We start from the raw sequence: 21,669 nt of genomic DNA, 5'->3' as shown, positions 1-21,669 counted from the left end.
TACCTCGCCTTCAATTCTCTATGATAAACTTACTGGATAGAATATTGGTGGTTGGAAGTTTTGTTATTTTTTTTTCCTTTCAGCACTTTGAATATATCATGCCACTGTCTTCTGATCTGCAAATTTTCTGCTAAAATATCTGTTGATGGTCTTATAGGGGTTCCATTGTGTGTTAAAGTTTTGTTTTTTTCTTGCTGCTTTTAAGATTCTCACTTTAATTCTTGAAATTTTCATTATAATGTGTCTTAGTGTGGATATTTTTGAGTTCATTTTATTTAAAACTCTCTGGGCTCTCTGTTTCTGGATGTTTACTTCCTTCTCTGAGTTGAGGTCTTGAGTCATTATTTGTTCAAATAAGTTTTCTGCCCTTTTCTCTCTCTCTCTTCTCCTTCCAGAACTCCTATAATGTAAATGTTATTCTGCCTGATGTTGCCCTGTAAGTCCTTTAAACAGTCTTCGCTTTCTAAAGTTCTTTTTCTTTTCACTGTTCTGTCTGGGTGAGTTCCACTGCCCTGTTTTCCAGATCACTGAAACTTTCTTCTGCTCCATCTAGTCTGCCATTTAACTCCTCTAGCATACTTTTCAATTCAGTTATTGTATTCTTCAGCTCTTTTCATATATTTTCTATCTCTTTGTTGATGGTCTCCCTGTATGCATCCATTCTTCTCCCAAGCGTGGTGAACATTTTTATGACCATTACTTTAAGTTCTTTATCAAGTAAATTATTTATCTCTGTTTTATTAAGGTTTCTTTTCGAGGTTTTTATCTTATTCTTTTATTGGGAACATATTTTCCTATTTCTTAATTTGTTCAACTCTCTGTTTATTTCTATGTATTAGGTGAGAAAGCTACATCTCTCAGCCTTAGAAGAGTGGCCAGTATAGATGATGAACTTTATCATTTAACTTTGCCCTTGGTTTTGGTTGTCTCTGGAATATTTGTGATTATCTAAGTAGCCTGATTTATTTTTTATAGTTTCCAAATGTTGAGGGTATACCAAGACCTGTCATCTTAATCAGCACTCAGTTTTGGGCTGATTGGAGGCTAGCCCCTCAGGCAGCAGGTTTTAAAGTATGCAAATATATATACAGTCATGTAGGACTGTGGTCATAATCCCTGCTGACCTCCTGTGCCAGCACTGTGGAGGTCTTCCCTAGGTAAAAGATGCAAAAATCAAGGCTCTGAACAAGGTGTAAGTGCCTTTCTGGAGGGTACCAGCAAACTGGTACTGCCAAGTTTAGCCTGCCAAGAACTATGTCTCTGATTACTTCAGTCCTGTTGGGCCTACAGATGCAAGGCTCCTGCATAAGATCCAGGAGATCAAGTAGTATTTCCTGTGTGGACTACAAGTGCCCGCAGTTTAGCAAAGCAAAGCAAGAATGCGGGGCCAGTCCATGCTCACTGGCTTTAGTGGAAGTGGGAAATCACAGAACTGGATCATGCCCACTGGCTTTTGTGGGTGTAGCATATCCCTGGTATATTAATATATGACATAATACTTACAGTTTCATTGAGTTTTAACAGTTTTAACCCCTTCTTTGTCCACCCTCATGCAAAGTCTCTTCACTTTTGAAATACAATTTAATTGTAGATGGCATGTGTATAATGGCAACAACAATATGAAGTCAACTAGGGAAGCTGGCAGATAGCCAAAATATGGTAGTTCCTTTTCATATTCATGTTGGTCTAAGATGCAAACATCAGGTTTGCAGGATAAAAATTAATTTTTTTCTGATCAGTGTGCTTAGAGTTGATCAGTTACTGAAAAACAGAGTCACAAATGAGCATACTCATAAAAGACTAAATGCAATCTCATCTGCCAATCTAGGTAACCTGGAGTAATGTACTACCAAGTGGACCAGTTACTCATATTCTCTACTTTCCTGTATCAGATGTGTAAATAAAAAATTCTGAATCTTTCCAATAGGCCAAACATCTAGTAGGTGCTACGGATATCATGATGAACACAAAGCAGCCCCTTCCCTCATGCTTCTGGTCTAAGAGCTAGAAAAATAACTTTTGGGATTTTCAGGTCATACGGTTTCTGTCAGAACTATTGTACTGTTGTGTGAAAGCAGCCATAGACAGTACATAAATAGGCATAATTTCTTTCCAATAGAACTTTATGGACACTGAAATTTGACTTGCATATAATTTTCACATGTCATGAAGTACTATTTTTCTTTTGCTTTTTCCCTTCCCAACCACTAAAAATATATATTTTAAAAAACATACATAGCTTGCAGGCCATTCATAAACCAGTTGTTGGCTAGATTTAGCCCATGAGCTAAAGTTTTCTAACCCCTGTCTAGTCTAATGCAGAAGATAAATACAGAAACAAATTATTTCTATACCGTGTGATAAAAGCTAGAGTTCTGTGGTTCTGTGGGAACCAGAGGAAGACCATCTAACTTAACCCAAGGCATCAAAGAAAATATCTTTATAAACATCAATCCCAGAGCAGAGTCTTAAAGAATGTTAACATGAAGGCATTGACTAAGAAAAGAAAGGGGGAAACTATGCTCCAAGTAGAAAGCATAGAATGAACAGTCACAGAATTGATAAACAGCATGAAATTCTTGGGCAATGATATTATTCTAGCACAAAATATAAGGAATGCCAGATGAAGTTGTAGGTAAGGGTAGGGATGAAGCTATAATATGTCTTATTTACCATACCTCTGGGCAATGAAGGCCACTGACAAGTTTTCAGCAGGGGAGTGATATAATTGAATCTGTATTTTTGATTTATCCCTGTGGCAACACTTTGGCAGATAGATCTGAGAGAGCTGAAAGGCTACTGAAATAGTCCAGGGGTGAGATGATGAGGGCCTGAACCAGGCAAAAGCAGTGGAAATGGAGAGAAGAGGATAAATTCTAAAAGTGTCTAAAAGGTAAAATTAACATGGCTTAACAAGGAGAGCAAGAAGTAAAAAATGACTCAGGTTTCTCACTTGAATGGCTAGGTGGATGAAAGTACCACCCAGTGCTACTGGAAAGTGAGAGAGTTTTATAAGCTAGATAATGAATTCAGATTTATATACATTGCTTGCATTTACTGTTGAGTTTTCCTGTGGAGGTTTTTACCAGGCCACTGTACATAAGAATTTTGGGGACAGATTAGAACTAGAGATAAAGTTGGGAGCACAGATGTGGTAATTAAAACTATGAATGAGTATAGTTGCTCAGATTCAGCACATAGAGTAAGGAGAGTCATAGGCCATGGTGATTAAAAGAGACTGAAAGAATAGGAGAAAATACTTAAGGCCTTGATGATATTAAACAGTAGGTGTAAAGAGAATGGAGTATGAGAAAGTTAAAAGAAGAGGTTGCCCTAAGAGAGGTGAATTTAGTCTTTCACAACAGATTCCTGAAAATTAATCCATAATGCCTCCAGGAAGTCTGTCAGATATTGGTATCAGAATGATGCTAGTTTCAAAATCAATGTGAATAATTCTACAGGATTTTCAATTCTATAACAATGTGGATATTCCTAGAAAATTTGAAGGAACTCACTGATAAAAAACATCTGGCCCTAAAGTATTTTTGGAAGTTCTCTTTGATAATTGTTTTCCATCTACAGTTACAGGCCCATTTTGTTTTAAACTTCTTACTAATGCACGGCGTTTAACATTTTATTAGATATTTCAAATTTGTTGAGGTTTTCAAATTTATTAAGGTACAATTATAGTAGTTTCCCATAATTTAAAAAAGTTCTCTTTGTATTTGTTGTTCTATTCTATTTATCATTTAAATTTTATTTATAATTTATCTTTGTTTTCTTAATTAAATTTGCTAGAGGCTTATCTACTTAATTTATCTCCCTATAAAAACAACATAGCCCTTGGCTTCATATTATATTGGATTCTTAATCATGTAATTTCATTCTTCATTTTTAATAATGAAATATTTAAGGTTATGAATTTACTTCTGAATATTGCTCTCAAAGTTTTGAGAAATTGTGATCTCATTTTTGTTATTTTTTATTAGTCTGCTAGTGTTTCTTTTGGTTAATACTTACATACAAATGTGTTTTGAAATATTAAAGCAGTGAAAGACTTTTGTTCAAATCTGTTTCTAATTTGTAGAAGTTTTACATTATCATCAGAGAACAGGGCAAGCCTGATTTCTACTTCTAACAGTATGCAAAGATTTTCTTTGTGGCATACCATATGATCATTTAAAAAATGTTCTCTGAATATTTGAAAGAGGGTGTATTCACTGTCAATCAAATATAATTTTTGTTATTAATTAAATCTGATGAATTGTGTTTTTTAAATATTCTAAGTACTTATTTTCTTGCTCTACTTTATCTGTCATATTTAAATTGTATGAGCCTTCCATATAGACATTTCTATAGTTGTTCTTCTTTGTATTACAGTCTTTTCTTCAAATATTTGCATGTAAAAAAATGTTTCATGAATATAATATCCTTAAAATAATTTGTATGTTCTAACAATATAAAATAAATCTTGTGGGACCAACAAGACTGTATGGTTATCGTTCCTGTTTCGTTTTGTTTCCAAATAGATAAGTGACATGACCAGATGCCTTATCTAGAGAATAGATTGATCAGAAGGAGGTGAGATGAGAAGATGAGAATCCAGTGAAAAGACTCTTCCAATAATCCAGGTAAGAAATCATGAACAATTGGATGAAGACAAAGGCTGCAGAGAGGTGTATAGCAAGTAGAATGACTAAGACTTAGAATTACTTAGATTGAAGAGGGTTGGGGCAAGTGAGAAGAATTGAGAGTTAACACCTAGATTTCTGAATTGGTTGACCATGATCTAAAAGGCAATATAGGAGAAAGAGCTGGCATGGCTTTTCAGACTAGGCCATTTTCTAAAGTTCTTCTTTCTCATTATATTCATCCCGAAGGACTGGAGTCCAGACCTAAACCTCAGTGCTGAAACCCAAGTCTATCTTAGTATAAAACACTATTAAACTTCAGGGGATCACATTTCATTTATGTGCTAAGAGCTCCTTCATAAATTTGAGGAACCATTTGGACTAAGAAAGAGGCAATAAATGCTTGATAATACCATTCCTGGGGTAATCCATACATGAAGGTTAACTTTTCCACAAGAGGGCAGCATCACCTAATAAATTATGTCATTGAGGGTCTCCACCAATAGGCGCTGGGGGGGAGGTTGAAAGAGTAGACAGGGAGCCATAGGACCTGCCACACCATGAAAACCAAAGGGCCCTACTATCTCCAAAGCCATAATTACAGCTACTCCTAAGTGACTGGTAAGGGCAGATGTTGCTACAGCAGGAACAAAGAGAACATGGTGCTCACCAAGGGAGGATGAGTAGGTGACAGCCTGATGACACTCATTTTTATGACTGGCTCAGAAGCCACCAGAGATGGTGTCTACATTCCCTCCAAGTGCTGCTATTTCTGTATAACCGGTAACTCCCAGGGACCTTTATTTCATGTTGAAAGCTTTGTCACCCCTAATGGTTTCTCTGCAAATCCGGTGCTGTGAAGATTAGGCTGGAAAGTACACTACAGTTCTGATGGTCTTCTTATTTAATAATGTTTGGTTACTCCAATTGTGCTTCTCTTACACCCCAGGGAAAGGAATAGGAATGAAATTCCTTGAGACCTCATAAGTAAAAGGCATTTTATATACATTGCCTCATTTAATCATCCCAACAATGCCATTATATAGGAATAGAACTAGGCAGTGCCATAAATGGGTCTATCTGAATCTAAAGCAAAAACTACCAAGCTACCTCTCCAAGAAGCCTTATTTAAAACCTAAATTATGACTGATTCAAGATTGAGTCAGTGGCAATGTATCTATTGTATAAGGAATTACTTAACATTTTACTTCCTATTCAGGTTCATGAGCAGGGATGGCTTAATCTTAGGTGCCAACAGGTAATCCAATAAATTAATGGGATCCTATGTAACCTCACCCTTACTAACTTAAAACTCCTTCCCCCTTATATATGCTCTGAAGATAAATCATTTGGATATAGAGCATGAGAATGGCAGAAGAATTAAAGATGGCTTCTGTATTTTTGGTTTGGTTGACTAAATGCATGGTGGTCCCAGGCACTGAGATGAGGAGCTTGGGAGAAAAAGCTGACATGTTAGGTTTTGAGCATATTGTGCTTGAAATGGTTCTGAGACATCTAAGTATAAATGTCCAGTGGGAAGTTGACTATAGGAGACTGGGGCTCAAGAGATATAGTCATAGATACATGTAAATAATTGAAACTCTGGAACTGAATGAGGTTTTCCATGGTATATTAATGAAATTAGAAAGAGTGGAACAAGGGAAAACACCAACACATAAGGGATGATCAGAAAAAGAGCAGGTAGTAAAGGAACATGGTTTTAAAAAATGAACAGAGAGGTAGGAAAGTAACAAGAAAATGGGGTATCTTGGAAGCAAGAAAGGAGAGTTTCACAAAGGAAAACATAATCCAGAGCAACAATGGCAAATGCCATATACTAGTCACACATGATAAAGACTGAAAACAACCCACTGACTTCAACAATTAAGAAGTAATAGTAGCTTTTGACAGAATAGTTTCAGTGGGGTTCTGAAGGTCAAATTCAGACTGTAGTGGGTGGAAAGCTAAATTGAGGATGAAGACAGTGATTATAGACTCTCCTTTTGAGAGACTGAGTATGAACAAAAGGAGAAAGATGGGGCAGTAGCCAGAGGGGGAGGGAAATAGGATTATGGGAAGATGCTTTAAAAATATTTTTTTCTAGTAAAAATTAATTAAGATGGTGAAGCTCGGGTTCAAGTATAGGATAAAGGAAACAAATAGAAGGGAGAAGTATGAGCTCCAGTAAGACAGAGCAAAGATACAGCAGCAAAATGGAAGAAGCCATAAGGAAAGCTCACCAATAAGCAAATGTGTAATGGCAGCAGAGCAACTGTGCCCAAACATGTCCTTACCTTCCTTCTGCTTTGGCCACTCCACTTATTTGGAATGCCTTTCTCCTCCTGATGTCCAATTCTACCCACCCTTTAGCTCAAATTCCACTTCCTCTATGAACTCTTACCTAACAATCTCTTCTGATGTACTCTCTCTTTCTCTTGAATTCTAATAGCAATTTCTGTCTGAACAATACATTGAACAAGCCTTCAGCCTGTGAAATCCCCTATATTGTTTTTTTTTTTTTCAAAAAGGTATTGCTAATTTGTCACACATGTGTCTTTTCTCCCCCATTTGGCTGTATTCTCCTCAAGGGTAGGGTTTTTATCTTAGAGTTTGCCAGTTTCCAGAATACCTACTATGGCTGGTAGTAAGGTCTCTTTAAATCTTGTGGTTGATTTAAATAAAAACTTGAAAAAAATAAATCTGTGGTGGAACAGAGGCAGCCTGTTATGAAGGAGACAGAAAAACACCAGGCTAAGTATGCCCTTGGTGTATATGGAATCATTTACTTCTCTCGGTAGCAAATAAGGAGACTGAGTCTTGCAGACATAAAATAAATTTAACCAGGGTGCAGAGGTACTAGGGAGCAGTGGTAGGATTTGAACCAAGGACATTTTCTCTTCTGCCATTCTGCTTCAGTTGTCTGCAAAATTCTGTTCATGTGAGATACCTCTTTCTTTGATGATGTTTAGATAGAGACATACCTCTGTTGAGGTTTTAGTACCAACCAAGCAGTTTCAGTGGCCACTATTCCTTATAGCAGCAAATCTCCCTGTACCTTACCTCCTGACAATCAGCTTGAGGATCCGGAAGGAGCCTTTGATGAGGATGAGGGCCTCCTGGCGGGAGCCATACAATGGAGTGCCATTGATATTCACCAGCTCATCACCAGTTCTCATCTTCTGGGACAAGGCTGCCTTGCCCCCATCTTCAATCTGTGTTGCAGAGAACAAAACAAAAAGCAGGTGGTGAGATGACTCCTTACCCAAAATTCTACTTCCTGGTTCCTCCCAATGTCAGAGGCTTAAATAGTACTGGGGGATGGTTCCAGGAGGCTCCAGGAAACAGCTAAGAAGCTGATCACAGGCTAGTATTTACCTTGGGCAAAACCTTAAGGAAGGAAACAATACCTAAATAATGGAATCTCTGCTCTGGAGAAATCCATTTCCATCTGGGGAGACAAGAACTTCTAAATGAGAATGATGTTTGAAAGGAACAGGACAGTGTCAGCTGTGGCGTAGCAAACTGTGAACACAAATTAGAGCCAGAAGAGCTAGGCTCCAGAAAAATGACCTTTAGCAAGTCCTTTCCCATCTTTGGGCAGCCTTTGAAGCCTGGTAAAGTTGAGTTTGAATCTTGGTTCTAGTACTTCCTAGCTGAGTGACCTTGAGCAACTTACCTAACATTTTTGTGTCTCAGTTACCTGATGGGGAAGAGTACGCACCTCACAGAGTTGTCAGTATAGGGAATATCTGAGAACATTTAAGTCCTCAATTAATGTAAGCTCTGATGATTATAGCAAGGGAGGGGACTCTGAAGACCTTGAGCATCCAGCTCAATATTCTGTAAGTGGAATTGCAAATTCAAAAGATACAAAGGATGTACAACAATGTAACTGTTCACATATCTATGTCTCTTCAACAAGTGCCTAGTACAGTGCTTCTAGGATATGGAACACAGAGGGCATTCACCAAAATTTGGAAACATAGGTGTTCACGGTACCATCACAGCATACAGAATTTCCACTGACCAGGGCAATCTTGGCAAGAAGGTAGTCAGGCTGGAGGGCGTAGAAACAAAGGCAGAAATATAGCAGAAATAAAAGGCAGAAATAAAAGCAAAGCAGAATGTCCCTCATGGGTCCTTGATTATGCCTACTTTTATATATAACATTCATTGTACCACAAAGGTGAGTTCTACCTAATAGGACATCAACTCCATCCATGGTGGCAGGAGTCATCGCATTAATCTCATCTCATCTCATCTCATCTCCATTAATCATTCCTCAAAATTTTAGTGAATTTCTAGTATGCACAGGACAGCATGCTAAAAGGTAGAGATAAAGAAATGAACAAAGCCTGCACAGCTATCAGCCTCAAAGTTAGGTTACTGTCTGAAGTTCATATGTCCACAGAGATGGTTATATTTAAAAAAAGGTCCAACCCACTGGTGGAATCAGGAAGAGATGTTTGTTTTTCTCCTAGGGGCAAGGAAGGTGAGGATGATTAAACCATAGAATCTTTAGGGAAAGATAGATTCTAAGTGATGCAACCAAAGGCTGGTCTTTGCTGTGGGTGTTTTTATATTTCTACTCTTCTTCTAATTTTTTTCTCAGTCTTTCATAGAATCCCTCCAATCTATCCCTCACCATGAAAGTTAGAATACTGCTGAACTTTAGGTTGGCTAGTTCATATGCAATTTGGCAGTTGAGACCTCCTGAATGCAGAGAAAAATGTTAATTCAGGATTTTAAAAATCCCATCAAATAAATTGAAATTCTAAGTTAATCACAGACTATTATTAAATTTATTGCTGTTAACCCAACAGTTTTTTTTAATTAACCTTTGTCTGACAGATCATAGGTTAGCCAAGTGACATTGAATATATATACCTTTGTTCCAGTACCTGGGCCACCACTCAAGATAAGACAAGCCAATATTAGTAAATGGGGAAAAACTCTCAGCAAATAAATTAAGATCACATCCTAATTTCCATTGTTATTATCATTATTACTTCACAATCACTGCTGCCTGCTGCCAAAAAAAAAAAAAAAGGCAAAGTGCTGTGCTTGAATTTCAGAAGTTCTATTTGAATGACTCATTGCTTTGGCAGCCACAGAGGGCCCTCAGCATCAGGCAGGACTTTCAACAGGGATCAGCCATCTAAAAGGGCTTCCTTAGACTAACAAAGAGCCACAAATAGGAGCCCAACTAATGAATGCTAATAGATTTTTCCTGTTGATGTACATTAGTCTTATTTCACTCTACCCATTTTTTATTCATACAACTCAATTATCCATATTACTGTTACCAATAGCAAGTCTCCCCTTGAATATGTGTTGATATTAAGTACCATCTCAAGTTAATTAAGCACTTTGTTACATCGACTAGATCTCTGTTTATTCTAGGCCAGAAGATGAAAGAGGGGAACCTTTAAGAAAAAATGATTATTGCTGCGGCAAAAGCTTACGCATTTTGCATTCCAAACTGCCATCTGGGCTGTCACGGAGTCCTTGAAGGGAGTCTTTCCTGGACTACAGCCTCAGGCTGACTATGAATGCCCCTTTTCTTTCTTTCTTCCTTTTTTTTTTTTAAGATTTTATTTATTTATTGAGAGAGAGAGAGAGCACATGTGCACAGGGAAGGGCAGAGGTGGAGGGAGACTCTCCAACAGACTCCCGGCCGAAATGGAGCTGGATACTGGGAGTCTCATCCCACAATCATGAGATCACGACCTGAGCCAAAACCAAGAGTCAGACACTTAACTGACTGAGCCACCCAGGCACCCCACATGCCCCTTTTCTGTTTCCTGTCCCCTCTCAGTCATTAGCAGCCTCCTCCTCAGGACAGATATGTTGAATGTAATAATACCATTTTAGCACAAGTACCAGAATTTGCAGACAACAAAGAAGTAAATTATGGGCACCTGGCACAGTCCCAGAGTCCAGATAGGTCCAGATCAGGAAATGAAACTCCATTTGATTGAAGGTCCCTTGGACTATACTACAAACTAGTCCTTTCCCAGACCCAGGGCATTTACGGAGCTATGCAACTGATTCCTTATTCCTTCTCCTGACTTTTTAATGTTTTTAAAAATTACTGTTCACTAGTCTTTCTGGCATTCCACCTCTAGATTCCAGCATGTCCTCATTTATTGTTTTGTTTCCTGATTGCCAGTTCTCCAGGTCAGTGGCTCAACCACACATTTGTTTATATAGAAGATATCCTATCCAGGCAAAGGAATGGAAAGGAAAGGAAGGAAGAAAGGAAGGACAGAGGGAGGGAGGGAGGGAAGAAGATGTATGTATTCTTTTACAAAACGTTTTCTTTCCCCTTTCCACTGCCCCTTGTACAAGTCTGGCTGAGGCCCAGGAAAGGTGTCAGTCAACAAACTTGTTGAGAATAACATGCCCTGCTTGATGGGCTGTGTATCATCTTTTGATGCTGTCCATTCAGAAAGGCTGGTCAACTCCCCAGCTCTTCCTGAATCAGACTTTTAGGGTGGCTTTCTTGTTTCATTTCAAGTGTTGTGAATTCTCAGATTGTACCCAGACACACTGGAATGTCAGTATAAACACACATCCCAAAACCCAATGTAAACAATGGTTAACTTATGTGTCATTTTATTTTATCCAAGTGATTGCTGAGCTTAGCAGTGAGTGGCCCAAGTAATTGAAAATGGATTGCAGAAAGGTCATATAATCAAAAGCCAGCTGGTGTCTGGAAAATTGGGAAGAGCTGATTGACCTTGGGTAAGTCCCTTTCCCCTCTTGTGGCTTCTTTTACCCTTATTGGTTAAAGGCAGGGGGTCAGACTACATGATCTCTGAGGGCCTTGGAGCTCTGACATTCAGTGACCTGTGAACAGTTAACAAAATCATGCATTATCCTTCTGCTGACACAGGTAATCCTGGCTTTTGCCACATTATACTTTGTCTTCACCCATTTTTCACTCCTTGAAAACTGACTAATTAACATCCATCTCTCATTTCCCTGTGGCCTTTATCCATTGTTTTGGAGTGGTCTGTCAAGCCTGGAACACTTAAAAAAGCACAGTTGGGACACGGAGAGAAAGAGATTCCTGAAGCCCCATTTTGTGCTAATGAGCTAGCAATTTGGAAATTTCTGATGGATCTCCAATGAAGCATGAAGTACTCTGATAGCTGTCAACAAACTGACAAGCTGGCCCCTTGAGAGTAAAGGCAAAGAAAAATGGACTTAACAACACTTACTGGCTTTTTAGTAGTAGCTTTTATTTAGTCCAATATTAGCAGATACTTGCTTGGGGCTTTTGAATAAACTTGGAAGATATGAGAGAGTGAGAGAAAGAAAAGTTAAATAAAGTTTAGCCTGAAAAATAATGTAGTCAGCAGGAGAAACAGCAACTGCAGCAATAACCAACAGGTATCGAAAGCTTATTATAGTAGTGTAAGAGCCGCATTAAAAATCAATGGCATGATTGTGAATACCTCAGCTTGCTACAAGACATTTATTGGAAAAACAGGCATTGACTGAAACTTTCCTGGCCAGTTCTAAGAGCCTCTGGCCAAATTACCAGCCCAAACACCTACCTTGACCAGCTTGTCTATATAGACTAAGAAGGCAAACAACAGCGTTGTATAAATTGATTTTTTTTTTGCAAATATATAGAAAAGGCCCACCTGGAATAGTAGTTGTATTGCTTAGAAAACAGAACATACTCTGAATGTCTTCTTAACACCCTTTAAAAGATTTTCAAGTCTTGGGGCACCTGGGTGGCTCAGTGGGTTAAGCCTTGCCTTTGGCTTAGGTCATGATCTCAGGGTCCTGGGATAGAGCCCTGCATCGGGCTCTATGCTCAGCAGGGAGCCTGCTTCCCCCCCTCTCTGCCTGCCTGCTTGTGATCTTTCACTTTCTCTCTGTCACAAATAAATAAAATCTAAAAAAAAAAAGATTTTCAAGTTTTTAGTAACATTATAGATACCTTTTCAGCAATTCGGTCTTTCTGGGGAATCAACTGAGAGAACATGCAGAGAGGGAGATAAACTGGATTTAAGAAGTCTAACTCTAAGGAAGGAGGATCACCAAATAGTAGATAATGTCTCTGCTTATTCTGAAACTTAGTTTGAAATCTTCAGCAGACCACAGGTTGGGGACTGTCAGTTTCTGACCTGCCCTCTCTCTCATATTGGTATGCCTTAGAATCTGATGCTAGAAGAGATGAATCAGAGTGCCCTGGACAGGGAAGACTGAGGCTTTGAAATTTCTATAGTCTCTTCGCTGTGGCCCTGAACAGTCTGATGCTAGGCTGCAGACACACTGCCTGCCCTAACTTCTCTGTTTGAGCAACTCTCTCCCTTCAAAATCCCTCTCAAATTTCCAAAGTCATCTAGATTAGAAAAACAAGAAACTCTGCTATGCCTTATCTTCCTTACATTACCCAAAGCAAATCAGAAAACAAAACCTGACTCTTAAACAAGACTCCAAAAACAGCCGCTAGTTAAAAAGATGTAAGTGGGCCTGGTTCTATGTGCTAATCCCTGTATGTAGATAGTTTGAGAAGGTGGACACCAAGGGAAGAGGTACTCTTTCCTCTACCAGCTAAGAAACAGATGCCCTGATCCTACATAGGGCTGCCCCAGAGTGTCAAGTTCTGTGGATCAGGCTCATGGTTTCCCCTGATCTTGGACCGGTGGAACTATATTATGCTCCAAAGCATGACCTATCCCTACAGGCAGCGCCTTCCTCCTTAATCACCTATCCCAATAGACAGCTGCTTAATCACCATGTAATTAACTAATCTTCACAACAAAGGTCCTCTAAGCACCAAATCATTAAATTTCCTTACGGATTAGCCCAAGTCAAATGTTAAGCATCTTTGCCAAAAACTCAGTCCAGAGTCAAGCTCAGTTCTAGGAATTTGGTGACAAGTAAAGGAGTAGAGTCAAAAGCACTGTATCTTACATCAGCAATCGAAAGCAAGTTAGCATCAGTGACCCCTACCAAGTCAGATCATCCTGTTTTCTCCTTAAATCAGGTAACAGGGAACAAACATCACTATGCAAGAGTAAGCTCAGGCTTACTGGGGTCTTATTCACACTTTCTCAACTCCAGCCATTTATTTACACTGAAGTCTTTTGCTGATATTAATATTATCAGTGTTCATCAAAAATGTCAGCTTTTGGGGGCACCTGGATGGCTCAGTGGGTTAGGCTTCTGCCTTCGGCTCGGGTCATGGTCTCAGGGTCCTGGGATCGAGTCCCATGTCGGGCTCTCTGCTCAGCAGGGAGCCTGTTTCCCCCCTTCTCTCTCTCTGCCTCTCTGCCTACTTGTGATTTCTCTCTCTGTTAGGTGAATAAATAAAGTGTTTAAAAAAAAATTTCAGCTTTTGGTGTTTTAGAACAATGGTCTCCAGAGAAGTATATATATATATATCCCGGGCTATGCACAAGATGATCCACTGGAAGGGGAGATATTTGAACTTCTGTTTATATTTACATTTATCTAAAATAATTTAAAAGTTGAGCATTATTAATATTTAATATTGGTAGTAGTAAATTATAGCATTCAGAAATAAAATTATGTGTACTGGGGACACATATTCAGAACATTTTTGCTGGTGTAAATTTTTACTAAAACATTTATCCAAATCATAGACTTAATTGGGAGGGCTAAAACCAAAAGACCTTTGAGGAAAACATGAGAATATCTTTGTGACCTTGAGGTGGGCAAAGATTTCTTTTTAAAAATTTTTTAATTTTTTATTTAAATTCAATTAATTAATATATAATGTATTACTAGTTTCAGAAGTAGAGGTCAGTGATTCATCAGTCTTATAACTGGTGTTAACCAATACCCATCACATTATATGCCCTCCTTAATGTCCAGTTACCCCATCCTCTGACCCCCCTCCCCTCCAGCAACCCCCAGTTTGTTTCCTATGATTAAGAGTCTCTTATGGTTTTTCTCCCTCTCTGATTTTGTCTTGTTTTATTTTTTCTTCTCTTCCCCTATGGTCCTCTGTTTTGTTTCTTAAATTCCACACACAAGTGAGATCATATGATAATTGTCTTTTTGTGATTGACTTATTTCACATAGCATAATACCCTCTAGTTCCAACCACATTGCTGCAAATGGCAAGATTTCAGTTTTTTGATGGCTGAGTAGTATTCCATTGTGCGTGCGTGCATGCGTGTGTGTGTGTATGTATAGACACACACATGTTTTATATATATGTGTATACACACACACACACACTATATTACCACATAGAACCAGGCATATTTTATATATATATATATATATATATATATATATATATATATATATATATATATACCACATCTTCTTTATCCATTCATCTGTCAATGGACATCTGGGCTCTTTCCATAGTTTGGCTATTTGGCTATTGTGGACATTGCTGCTATAAACACTGGGGTGCAGTTTCCCCTTCAGATCACTACATTTTATCTTTGGGGGAAATACCTAGTAGAGCAATTGTTGAGTTATAGGGTAGCTCTATTTTCAACTTCTTGAGGAACCTCCACGCTGTTTTCCAGAGTGGCTATATCAGCTTGCATTCCCTCCAACGGTGTAAGAGAGGTCCCCTTTCTACGTATCCTTGCCAAATTCCGTCATTTCCTAACTTGCTAATTTTAGCCATTCTGACCAGTGTGAGGTGGTATCTCATTGTGTGGGCAAAAATTTCTCGGACAGGATGCATAAAAACAATAACCATAAAAGAAAGAGTGCTATATTGGAGTTCATCAAAATAAAGAATTTATTATATCATCAAATGTCACTGGAAGTGAAAAGGCAAGTCACAGACTAGGAAAAAAAATATTCATTATACATATATCTGACAAAGGATTTGTATTGAGAATATGAAAAGAACTACAAATCAATAAGAAAAACACAACCAATTAACAATTAACAAAAGACTTGAACAGGCACTTCACTACAGATAGCCAAATGCCCAGTAGACACATGAAAAGGTGCTCAATATCATTTTTCATCAGAAAAATGGAATTTAAACTCACAGTAAAATATCAGTACACATCCACTAGAACACCTAAAAAGACTGAAAATACCATGTTACTGGCAAGAACAGATAACATTTGAACTCTACATTGCTGGTGGGAGTATAAAATTGTACAGCTACTATAGAACTTTGCATAGCCTCTGTCAAAACCAGAAATTCCACATTTAGGAGAAAGAAGTGTAGTTGTCCACAAGAAGATGTGATAGGATATTTTTTGGATTTATTTTTTATATTGTTTATATATTTATATTCTTATTTTTTTTATTTTTAGCTTTCTTCATTATAGGCAAAGAAAAAAAAATAGGAACAACCCCAATGTCCATCAATACACACAGATTACAAGAGCTTGGGAAGACGGTGGAGTAGAAAGACCCCAGGCTGATCTCATCTCACATTTACAACAAGATATCATATGCATCCAAGTCAATAATCAGGAGAGTGAGCTGAAGACTAGGAGAACAAACTCCACAATGAAATATAGAGAAGCAGCAGCATCTGAAAAATTAGGAAGGTCAGAAAGGCAGAGGAGGCTGTCTGCAGGAAGGAGGGAGCTGTGTGAAAGGAGAAGGAGAGAAATGGGCACCTGCACCAGGGAGCTCACATGGGGAAGACTAATCCCCATAACATTGGCTTTAAAAACCAGAGGGGCTGAATTCTGTGAGTTTACAAAACAAGGGGAACTTGGAGCCTGGAGCTTTAATGGTCAACTGACTCTGCACTGGGCTAGCCAGGCGGGCCAATGATAGCTGGGTTGCCAACCTAAAGACACAGCAGCCTATGTGGAAATGCAACAGAAAAACAGCAGTTTACAAAAGTGTTGGGGGCAAATGGGAGACAGATCTCTTCCTATTGATTTTAGGGCATGTTGGGAACTTCTTTGAAAATGGGTAAGTTGGCAGGTGGGATTTTCTTCCCCCACTCCCCAGCCTAACTACAGAACCAGATGTAGGAGGGAGGGATGCACAGATACTTGTAGCCTGGGCTCATGGCAATTTTTTTAAAAGCTGTGCACAAGCCACATCCAGCTGCTGGGTATACAGTGGCCACTGCATGCCCTGCCAAGCCCTTGCACCATGCCCAGCCATGTGCCCCCAGCCACTATCACACACTGTACCCTCCTTCAGTCCCCAGGCACAACAGTACTTCAGGGGATCTGGCATAGGACTAGAGGACCAACATAAATTTTACTAAGAAGGCTGCCCCACTCCCTAGTTCCCTGGACCGCATGCTCCCCCCACCAAGAGCTGGCCTGCCTGGATCCCACTAACACCAAGGAGAGCAAACAAAGCCCACAACAGGCAGTTAGTGCAACAGATTGCACTGAAATGAAAAATGACTCACACACAAGAGCAGGGTGTAAGCAACATACATAAGATATTCTCCTGAAGTGCTAGGTTCTGATAGACAAGGGACACTGCAATGCATGGCACTCCAGGACCCTTCCTCATAAAGTCCACTTTCAAAAGCAGGAGAGTGGGCTGATGTTCTTAACACAGAGAAAGAGACATAGAGAGGCAGACAAAATGAGAAGACAGAAAAATTTATCCCAAATAAAAGAACAGAAAAGGGCAACAGCCAGAGATCTGCGCAAAACAAATATAAGTAACATGCCTGCCTGATAGAGACTTTAAAACAACAATCATAAGGATACTCACTCCACTTGAGAAGGGAGTGGAAGATGAGAGAGAAACCCTTAACACAGAGATAAGGAATAATATAACAGAGATAATCGGCTCAAAAAACAAAATGAGAAACAGGCTTGATAGAATGAATAGCAAGATGAAAGAAGCAGAAGAAGGGATTGGTGACCTAGAATATAGTAATGGGAAAGAAATCAAGTTGAACAAAAGTGAGAAAAAAAGAACTACACAAACTAAGAATAGACTCAGGGAACTCAATGACTCCATCAAACATAATAACATCCATATTAAAGGAGTAGAAGAAAGAAGAAAGAAGAAGAAGAAGAAGGGAAGAAGAGAGAGAAGGAAGCAGAAAATTTATTTGAATAAATAATAGTTGAAAAATTCTGTAATCTGGGGAAGGAAGCAGATATCCAGACCCAGGAGGCACAGAAAACTCCCTTCAAAATCATCTAAGCAGAGGATCAACAAGGAAACAAGGTTTTGAATAACACATGGGAACAGATGAACTTAACAGATATATTCAGAACATTTCATCCTAAAGCAGCAGAATACACATTCTTTTTAAGCGTACATGCAATACTCTCCAGAAGAGATGACATATTAGCCCATAATCCAGCCTCAACAAATTCAAGAAGACTGAACCTTTTCTGACCACAATGCTATAAAACTAGAAGTCAACCAAAAGAAAAAATCTGGAAATACCACAAATACATGGAGGTTAAGTAATATGCTACAAAACAAGGACTAGGTCAACCAGGAAATCAGAAAAAATAAAAAAGTACATAGAAAATAATGAAAATGAAAACACACAGTCTAAAACCTCTGGGATAAAGCAAAAGCAGTTCTAAAATGGAAGTTTATAGCAATACAGGCTTATCTCAAGAAGCAAGAAAAATCTCAAACAACAACTTAACCTTATACCTAAAGGATCTAGAAAAAGAACAACAAACAAAACCTATAACCAGCAGAATGTAGGAAATAACAAAGATTAGAGCAGCAATAAATGGTACAGAATCTAAAAGAACCTCAATAGAGCAGATCAATGAAACCAGGGGCTGATTCTTTGAAAAAAATTGATAAAATTGATAAACCCTTATCCAGACTTACCAAGAAATAAACGGAAAGACTCAAACAGATAAAATCACAAATGAGAAAGGAGAAATAACAACCCAAACCATGGAAATATAGTTAATCATAAGAGAATGTTATGAAAAACGTATGCCAACAAATTGGACAACCTAGAGAAAATTTATAAATACCAAGAAACATATAAACTACCAAAATGAATCAGGAAGAAATAGAAAATTTGAACAGCAAAGAAATTGAATCAGTAATCAAAAATCTCCCAAAAAACAGAAATCTTGGACCAGATGGCAAATTCTACCAAATATTTAAAGAAGATTTAATACCTATTCTTCTTGAACTATTCAAAAAAATAGAAAAGGAAAGGTAAATTTCCAAATTCATTCTATGAGATCAAGTAGTACCCTGATACCAAAACCAGATAAAGACACCACTACCAAAGAAAACTACAGGCCAATATCCCTGATAAATACAGATGCAAAAAATCCCAACAAAATAGTAGCAAACCAAATTAAACAATATACTACAAAAATCACTCATCAAAATCAAGTGGGTTTTGTTTCTTGGTTGCAAGTGTAGTTCAATATTCACAAATCACTCAACATGATAAATCACACTAAAAAGAGAAATGATGAAGACCCCATATGATTATTTCAATAGACACAGAAAAAGGATTTGACAAAGTACAACATCCATTCATGATAAAAACCCTCAAAAAGAAGTAGATTTAGAGGGAACTTATCTCAACATAATGAAGTTCATATACGAAAACCCCACAGCTAAAATTATCCTCAACGGGGAAATACTGAGAGCTTTTCCCTTAATGTCAGGAATAAGGCAAGAATGTCCACTCTAACTACTTTTATTCAACATAGTTCTGGAAGTCCTAGCCACAGCAATCAGACAACAAAAAGAAATAAAAGGAATAAAAATTGGTAAGATTATAGAAACCCCAAAAGATTCCACCAAAAAACTGCTAGAACTGATAAACAAATTCAGTAAAGTAACAGGATATAAAATGAATATATAGAAATCTATTGTGTTTCTAAACACTACTAGTAAATAAGTAGATAGACAAGAAAGCAATCCCATTGACAACTGTGCCAAAAATAATAAGACACCTAGGAATAAACCTAATCAAAGAAGTGAAACTCTGAAAACTATAAAACACTAATGAAAGAAATTGAAGAAGACACAAAGAAATGGAAAGACATTCCATGTTCACGGATTGGAAGAACAAATATTGTTCAGATGTCTATACTACTGAAAGCAATCTACACATTCAATGTAATCCCAATCAAAATACTAACAGCATTTTTCACAGAACTAGAACAAACAATCTTAAAATTTGTGTGAAACCACACAGAACCTGAAAAGTCAAAAAACCTTGAAAAAAAAAGCAAACTTGGAGGCATCACAATTCCAGACTCTAAGTTATACTACAAAGCTGTATTAATTAAAACAGTGTGGTATTGGCACAAAAACAGACACATAGATCAATGGAACAAAATAGCCCAGAAAAGAACCCACAACTACATGGCCAATTAATCTTCAACAAAGCAGGAAATAATATCCAGTGGGAAAAACAGTCTTTTCAACAAATGGTCTTAGGAAAACTGGACAGCAACATGCAAAAGAATAAAACTGAAACCCTTTCTTACACATCCACCACAAAAATAAATTCAAAATGAATTAAAGACCTTCATGTGAGACCTGAAAACATAAAAATCCTAAAAGAGAACAGAGGCAGTAACTTCTTTCACATTGGCCCAAGCAACTTCTTTTTAGATAGGTCTCCTGAGGCAAGGCAAACAAAAGCAATAATAAATTATTGTGACTCATCAATATAAAAAGCTTCTTCACAGTGAACACAGTGAAGGAAACAATCAAGAAAACTAAAAGACAACCTAGAGAATGGGAGCAGAAATTTGCAAATGACATATCTGATAAAGGGTTAGTATACAAAGTATACAAAGTACTTAAATGAAACTCGACACCCAAAAAACAAATAATCCAAATGTAAAATAGGCAGAAGAAATGAACAGACATTTTCCCAAAGAAGACATACATATGACTAACAGAAACATGTAAAGTTGTTCTTTGTCACTTATATTGAAGGAAATAGAAATCCCAACTACAATGAGATATCACTTTACACCTGTCATAATAGCTAAAATCAATAATGCAAGAAACAACGGGTGTTGGCAAGGATGTGGCAAGAAAAGAATAGTCATGCACTGTTGGTTGGAGTGCAAACTGGTGCAGCCACTCTGGAAAGCAGTGTGGAGTTTCCTGAAAACATTAAAATTAGAACTACCTTATGCTTCAGCAATTGCACTACTGGGCATTTACCCAAAGACTACAAGAACACTAATTCAGAGGGTATGTGCACCCCTACATTTACAGCCATATTATTTATAATAGCCAAGAAATGGAAGTAGCTCCTGTGTCCATAGATGGATGAATGGATAAAGAAGATGTGATACATACATACATATATATACATATATATATATGTATACTTATCTTTGAAAGTCTTAAGTTAAGGACTAACATACACACATGCATACACACATATATATATGAATATATAGTAATATGTATAGTAATATATAGTAATATGAATATTACTCAGCCATGAAAAAGAATGAAATCTTGCCACTTGAAATGACATGGTTGGAGCTAGAGAGTATAATGCTACATGAAGTAAATCAGTCAAAGACAAATGCCATGTGATTTCACTCATACATGGAATTTAAGAAACAAAACAAATGAGAAAAGGGAAAAACAGAAGTGATAGACAAGTCAAGAAACAGACTCTTAATTATAGAAAATAAACTGATGTCACCCGAGGAGAAGAGGGTGGGGTGATGGGTGAAATAGGTGGTGGGGATTAAGGACACACCTGTATTAATGAACCCAAGGTGATGTATGGGACTGTTGAATCACTATATTGTACACCTGAAACTAATATAACACTCTATGTTAACTAAATGGAATGAAAATAAAGACTTTAAAAAAACCACACATATACAGAATGGCACACTACACAGCAATTAAGAAGAACAAGGTATTCATATATGCAGGAGATTGGATGAATCTCAAAAATATTATGCTGAGTGAAAGAGAGCAGACTACAATACATACTGTGTGATTCCAATTTACATGTAGGTCAAGAACAGATAAAGCTAATCTATATTGATGAAACTCAACATACTGGTGCTCTCTGGAGTGGGTATACTAAATATGAAGGCACATAAATGTTATTGTCAGCAGTGCTGGAAATGTATTACATATT

At 37.8% G+C, this 21,669-nt stretch overlaps 1 protein-coding gene across 2 annotated transcripts in view; it reads right to left on the bottom strand.

Annotated features, from left to right (window-relative positions):
• The window catches only part of SHROOM4 (shroom family member 4), a 214,901-nt gene that overhangs the window by 99,513 nt on the left and 93,719 nt on the right, over positions 1-21,669 (bottom strand). For both annotated transcript variants that reach the window (XM_013057552.2, XM_013057553.2), the window contains exon 2: positions 7,692-7,843. In XM_013057552.2, the coding sequence (XP_012913006.1) occupies positions 7,692-7,843 (152 nt within the window). The remainder of the gene's footprint in view (positions 1-7,691; positions 7,844-21,669) is intronic.

This window comes from Mustela putorius, unplaced genomic scaffold (genome assembly GCF_011764305.1).
Source record: "Mustela putorius furo isolate JIRA1106 unplaced genomic scaffold, ASM1176430v1.1 tig00003903_pilon_pilon_pilon, whole genome shotgun sequence".
In the NCBI taxonomy this organism is placed as follows: Eukaryota; Metazoa; Chordata; class Mammalia; order Carnivora; family Mustelidae; genus Mustela; species Mustela putorius.
This window is presented reverse-complemented; position numbering and strand designations above follow the sequence as displayed.